Genomic DNA, 6,305 nt, shown 5'->3' with positions numbered 1-6,305 from the left:
ATGCAGGACCTGGGCAAGACGGACCCCATGGCGGTGAGCGACGGCACCGTCTGCGGGGACAAGAAGGTAAGCAAAGGCTCGCGGCGGTGTAGCGGTGGCCATGCGCGCCAGGAAAGGGTGCGCTTTTGGCAGCAGGGGCAGTCCCCGTCACTCTCAGATCCACGCCCCAGGCCGGCAGTGGTGGAGTGATGTTGGCTCTGGGGAGAGGGCCCTGAGTCTTGGCGCAGCCCCCAAAAGGACGGGCACGGTGCGGGCTGTGATTTCTAGCAACGGTGAATCGGGGTTCTGCCTGGCTTGTAGATCTGCATGAACCGGAGGTGCGTGGACGTTTCCATCCTGGGCTACAACTGTGACATAGAGGCCAAATGCAACAATCACGGGGTGAGTGCAAGCAGCACGTGTCTTACTGCAGGGAGCGACCCCGTTGGGGAGTCGCAGGCGCGGGCTGACCCCTGGCCTGCACAGTCTGGCAACGCAGCTGGCACGTGGTGGACATCAGTGAAAGACGGTGAAAGCCACTGTCCATCTCCCAAGCAGCTCGGGTGCTTCACGGGTTCCCTAGCCAGGGTGGGAGGAACTGCTGGCACCCCTGGGCTGAGAAGCACGGCGTCGCGCTGATATGGGCCTGCGCCCTTTGGGTCGGTGTTGAGTTTCTCTGGAGGGCAGTGCCCTGAGCCTTGGGCCAGTCTGCGAGGCCAGGAGCACAGCCGCATGCCACCTGGAATTGGTTCCGGCTCCAAACCCGCACTGCCTTCTTCACGGCACCTCGAGAAACGTGGGCTCAGGGAACCCTTGAGGCCTGAGCTGTGACGTGGATGCAGGGATGGGCTTGTGCACAGCTAGCAGACCAGAGATGGGGATGAGGAGGGATAGCAAAAGGATTGCCTGCAAGCACGGGTGGCGGGAGTGCCCCAGAGCTGGTGGAGCACAGGGGCAGCCTGCGACATGCCGCCTCGTTCCCCCTTCTGTCACGCTTGTCTCACAGGTCTGCAACAACAGAGGAAACTGTCACTGCGACTCTGGCTGGATGCCGCCCGACTGCACCATTAAGACGAAAGCTGGCTTTGGGGGAAGCATTGACAGCAACTTCAGAAGCGGTCAGTATTCCGGACACGGTCCTTTTCCTTCCAGACTGATGTCTGAAATGCTTCCCAGGGCAATTTCCTGACACGGATCCCACAGTGCAGCCGAGACACCCCATTAGGGGGCAAAGTGCGGCGAGAGAACCTCTTGTTGAACTGTGGTGGGGGAAAAAGGAGGGTAGCCCCCCCTTTCTTCTGCCCGCCAGAGCCCGTTGCAGCCATGCCCAGCGACAGCAACTCGGGAATTACTGGTGCGCTCTCTCGGCGTGCGGCCAAAACGTAGCCTCTCTTCCCCGGCCAGTGACCCCAGTGATGATGGTCCTGGCGCGCCATTGCCCGGTGTGAGTTGCTAGAGCATGTGGCAGGAAGCACCTTGGTTTCTCCCCAAAAATCTCTGCCCTGTGACACTGTGATTTAAATCTCTGTGCTGTGACCATTCAATTAGGGTGGGCCCAGCACACAGGGGACCACACCCTCAGCCTGGCTCTTTGGGGAACTGGAGCTGGCTGCATTCCTGAGGGAGGGGGAAACCTGCTCCCTCTGCTTACGTGACTTGCATCACTTACCTGGGTAAGGGGTTTCTACCTGGGGAGCTGGAATCTGCCCGGTAACAGGTGATGCATTTCAGATTGGTTGGCTGACAGCCAACTGGGGCTGACCTCCGCTGGCCCAGGTGAATGAGGTCACAGGGGCTATATAAGTTAGGACGGGGAAGGAGGCGGTCTCTCCTCTCCGGCCATGAGGTGACGCAGCAGCCAGGCAGGGGACAGAGAAGCCTTAACATCTGAAACTGGCTCTCTCCCCCCAAACTCACGAGCTAGGAACCGCCTGCCTCCAAAGGGAAACTTCACCTGCCTTTGGAAGATGCTTGTGAGTAAGCTACTCAATCTGATTAGATATTTAGCTGGAAGTATAACAGATGCATAATCAAAAGGCTACCACAGCCAGACTGTTTGCTCTTTAGGATTTCTAGATATTGCTCTATCCTGTACCCTAGTTTACCCTACCCCCTGTAATCAATAAAGTTCTCCTTTTTGACTGGTGTGGGAGACTTCTTGAGGGGTGGGTCTAAATTATGCCTAAGAGACCCCTTAGGTCTGTGGACTAAGGGAGACTATACCTTTTTGCCCCCGGACTTGGGGAAGTACCCCAAGTGCCTGTACTGGGTTGAGTACCCGTGGGACTTTAGGCCTGTGTTACCCCAAGGACACAGGGCCGCGAGACAGTCCATTCTTGGGGTGGTGGCGGCACGTTACCCCCAGACTAGCGAGTGTGCTCCGGGAGAGGGGTCGGCCGGACATAAGGCGCCCCTAGGGAGGCATTCGGAGCCTGGAAGGTGGTTGGGCGCAGGGAGGTGGGTGGCTCAACGCAGGAGCACCCCCTACTGGCCCGCCTCACGTGGTGGAAACAGCGGAGGGATACGAATACCCAGCTGTGTTCCTGAGGTGGGATCTCTGCACCCGCCACAGAGCATGCTAGGGCGCGTTGGGGCTTTTGCAGGCAGGCTGGCAGGGGTACCTGTACCGGGTCGAGCATGTGAGAAATGTGAGGTGCGCAGAGCTTGCTGTTCCCAGCTCCTGCGGCAGTGGGTGGCGTCAAGGTTACGGCACCCGCCCCGAGTAGAACTGGTCCGGCTGCGTAGGCGGCAGACCCGAAGGAGCCCAGCTCCGGGGCTGCCCTCAGCTGACAGCGGGGCAAGAGGCAAACCAGCCTTGGAACTTGCCAGCGGGGGCCCCGTCCTTCGTGGACAGCCCGCCCCAGAGCCGCACTCCCCTGGCCTTGGAGCCCCGCACCCTGCCCTGGCAGGTCTGTGGGAGCTGGGAGACCGCACGTTCAGGACCCGCGCTGTCAGTAACGATCGTTTCCTTTGTAGGTCCGATTGCCGACGGAGTCCGCACAACTGCCATGAGGAACTGGCTGCTGCTGAGCTGCTTTCTCTTTCTGCCGGTCCTGGTTGGCTCTGTCTTCCTGGTGATGAAGCGCAAGAAGCTGGCGCAGTGCTGCGACAAGGAGGAGCTGCAGGCTGACAAGTAAATGGGTCTGTTTGTAGGGGAACGGTTGGCATTTGGCTCAGGGATCTGCCTGGGCCTGGGGGAGGCACAGGAGGGCCGTAGCTGGGTGGCATGCCGCAGGAAATCCCCCGCTGTGGAGAAGTCCGGGTGAGACTGCAGGGCCCTGGGCCAGGGCAGGGAGCCTCAGCCAGCGTCTGGAGCGCTTCCGCCATCTTTTGCCCTGAGGGCTTAGTGGAGGGACGGGAGGAGGTGTCTGGGCATGACGGGACTGCAAAGGTGGGACGAGCCGTAGCCGAATGGTAGGAGCCCACGGGCAAGATGGATCAGAACGGCAGAAGTGGGGCTGGCAGCTCAGCCTAATGGGAGCGCGTTAGGGCAGGAGGCGCGCCCAGTGGGGCAGCCATCTCTGACTGGGCTGCCCCATGCAGGCCTGGCAGTGGTAGAGGGCTGCAAAACAGCAGGCTGAGCAGAAACTGTCAGAGCAGCGAAAGGTAGTTCGCCCTTCGTTTCATAGGGCTGGTGGGATGGCTGCTGATGTAGGCTTCCCCAGCCTCCCTGGACAGCTGAGACGGGAGACCTGCGAGTGTCACAGTGGATATGCCAAGCCTTGCGAGGCTGTGGTGGGTGTGAGCCTGCTGCACTGAGAGGGCAGGTGTTTGAACCTCGTGCCCCACGAATTGACACAACGCCCGGCAAAGCCATAGCAGAAAGGCTTTAATAACAATGCAGCCAGCATCTTATAAAACCAAAAGGCAGAAAAAGACTCTTTCCCAAACTAAAATGCACTACTCCACAGAGTCCTAGCACACGTTTAGCAGCGGTAGCGTTCTCTCCCCGAGGCCAGCGAAGGAAGCCGGTCCAGTCTGGCAGCCTGTATCACGCAGGACCCGTTGCTGGTTAAGCCAGGTGCGATGCAGCAGCGATGTCTCTCTGCTTCTCCTGGAGCGCGTGCCTCGCTGGCAAATTCTGAGGTCTTAGCCTATTTCATTGTATCGCTCAGAAGCCCTTTTCCTTGATGGCTGGCTGATTAGAGTCCGAACAAAAGGGGAGGAAAGGGTGTTGCTCGCCATCTCATAACTGTCAGTTGCTGGGCTCCCGTTCTTGCATTGTGTAGGGGTAAAAGGTGTGCATCTCTGCAGATCCTGTCCTTGTAGGTCGGTTTACAGGCAATGGGCCTGAGCAGTCGGACAGGATGCTTAGAGGTGTCAGTCGGGCATGTTTGCAGGAGCTCGTACAGACGGTGGTTTGTTTTTCAAACCCCCCCGCACACTTGGAATGGGTCAGACATTTTTAGCACCCTGTACCTTAGGGGGTTTGTCACGTGCAGGACATCTTCCCTGTCTCTTTTACAGGCTTCTCTTCAGCTATCTGTTTAGCCTTTTGTTTCCTCTAGCTGCTAGGTCCATTGAGATGCATCTGTCGCTTTTCTGCCTTGGCTCCTGAGACACACGCACACACACGAGCGCATGATGAGCGGGTCGGTTCTCTGTGAACCATCTCCTTGGCGTGACCTAATCTCGCACAGCGAGTGAGACCGAGTGGGGTGGCTCTATTCGGTATGGTCCTGGCTGCCCCTTGGCATTTTTGCTCGAGAAGCGCTGTGCTTTTCATGTGGTGGCCAAGATTTGAAGTGTAGGCCTGGTCGAGCTGTTGCCATACTCACCATCAACAAGCAAAGGGCAGGTGTGATAACGATTAGGCACCTTATGGGTCTGGGAGCTGCCTTCCTTCTTGAAGGGCACTGAGGGTAGTCCTCGAGGGCCAGGGCCTGTAGCTGGAGCTGCCGCTCCCCAGAAAGCCCTCTCCTTTCCCATGCGGGAACTCAGGAAGGATGCTGAAACCTGGGAGCGGAGGAAAGCTGCTTCCCTGTACAGGCCCGCAAGCTGCAGGGTGTATGCGGGTGAGTTCCCAAATAGCCATTGGCTATCCCGACACGGTCTGAAGAGCCACTCGAGTAGGGGAAGATATGCCCGTGCGTGCAGATTCGCCAAGGGTGATTAGCCAGCCACGGGCGACTAGCAGACAGGGCCAGAGGCTCTCGTGGATTTTTGCCCGCGCTGCCAATGGCAGCACAGAGGGTACTGCCATGCCCCAGGGTGGGGTGGAGCTGCCCAGACGCCCCTGGTCCTCATTGGCTCCCTGCGGCATGTGGGTATGGCTCTGTGGAAATGGGAAGGAGGGCTAGACACCGGCAGGAAATTCCCCAGCCGGGCCCTCGGCCCCGGGGAGCAGCATGAATGCCACCCTCTCTGGGGAAAAGTCTGTTTGGAAAGTAAGAAAGCTGCCCACAATCCCCCCTACACCTTCTGGTAGCGAGGTGACAAGCCCGGAGGGCACCCGGACATGGGGAGGCTGAGGAAGAGGATCGTGAGATGCATGGGGAACGGCGGGCGGATATGTAACGCTGTGGCCCAGGAGCAAGGGCATGGGAGAGTGCCCATGGCTAAATATAATGGGCGTGATAGTGAGTTGTCTTTCTGTAAGTTTGAGACGGCGTAGGACACGCATCCGGTGCCCGATTTACAGCCTTTGCGTCTTTATTTCTCAATGCAGCCTAGAAGACGCGGACAAGCCAGGAGATCCCAGGTAAATGTCAGCTGTCTAACGGTGCTGTAGGCCTAGAGCGCTGGTTGCTTTGCTGTTAGTATGTGGCAGATGGACGTGTCGAAAGCTTTGCTCGGGGGCTAGGCGGTTGCCTTCTCAATCCAAAAGATGCCGCTTTGATCCTGAAGGTGAGGGTGAAAGGGACTGCAAGTGTGCAAGCCTTTGGCCCGCTCTGGCCGACGCGATGCCTGCCACGTGCAGTCCAAGAAAACAAGGTGTAGAAACGTCGGGAGTGCCTAGAGCGAGCTTCTCGCGTGCGCGGTAGTTTGCCGTTGCCAACCTGCTGGCCTAGCGCTGTGCCCTGGAGCCTGGCAGCAGCAGGGCGTTTACATCCTTGGTCTGTTTGCTGCAGGGCGTAGCCCGGAGGAGCTGAGGGCCCGTGCTGGGAATTTCTAGAAGCAGACAGTATGAGCCAGCAGAAAACCCAAGACGTGGTGTTTGGAAGACGGGCCGCGAGAAGGATGGAGCGGCCCCGCGGGGCTTCCTGCAGAAGCGGGTGCCTGTTGTTATGAGCGGGCCTGGTGTATTTTCTCCTGAGTGGGTGCCGCAGCTTTGCACGGGGCGTGTGTTTTGCTGCGAGTCCCAGTGGGAGTCGGTGGGGGTGTCT

At 58.7% G+C, this 6,305-nt stretch overlaps 1 protein-coding gene across 1 annotated transcript in view; it reads left to right on the top strand.

Annotated features, from left to right (window-relative positions):
* Positions 1–6,284, top strand: part of LOC109295460 (disintegrin and metalloproteinase domain-containing protein 18-like) — a 31,909-nt gene extending 25,625 nt beyond the window's left edge. The window contains exons 16-21 of the mRNA XM_019514311.1: positions 7–66; positions 301–381; positions 986–1,097; positions 2,956–3,112; positions 5,648–5,680; positions 6,051–6,284. Of these exons, the coding sequence (XP_019369856.1) occupies positions 7–66; positions 301–381; positions 986–1,097; positions 2,956–3,112; positions 5,648–5,680; positions 6,051–6,057 (450 nt within the window). The 3' untranslated portion in view covers positions 6,058–6,284. The remainder of the gene's footprint in view (positions 1–6; positions 67–300; positions 382–985; positions 1,098–2,955; positions 3,113–5,647; positions 5,681–6,050) is intronic.
* Positions 6,285–6,305: the final 21 nt, after the last annotated feature.

This window comes from Gavialis gangeticus, unplaced genomic scaffold (assembly GCF_001723915.1).
Source record: "Gavialis gangeticus isolate Ggan-Ray unplaced genomic scaffold, GavGan_comp1, whole genome shotgun sequence".
Taxonomy (NCBI): Eukaryota; Metazoa; Chordata; order Crocodylia; family Gavialidae; genus Gavialis; species Gavialis gangeticus.
The sequence above is the reverse complement of the archived record's forward strand: the minus strand, read 5'-3'. Positions and strand labels throughout refer to the sequence as shown.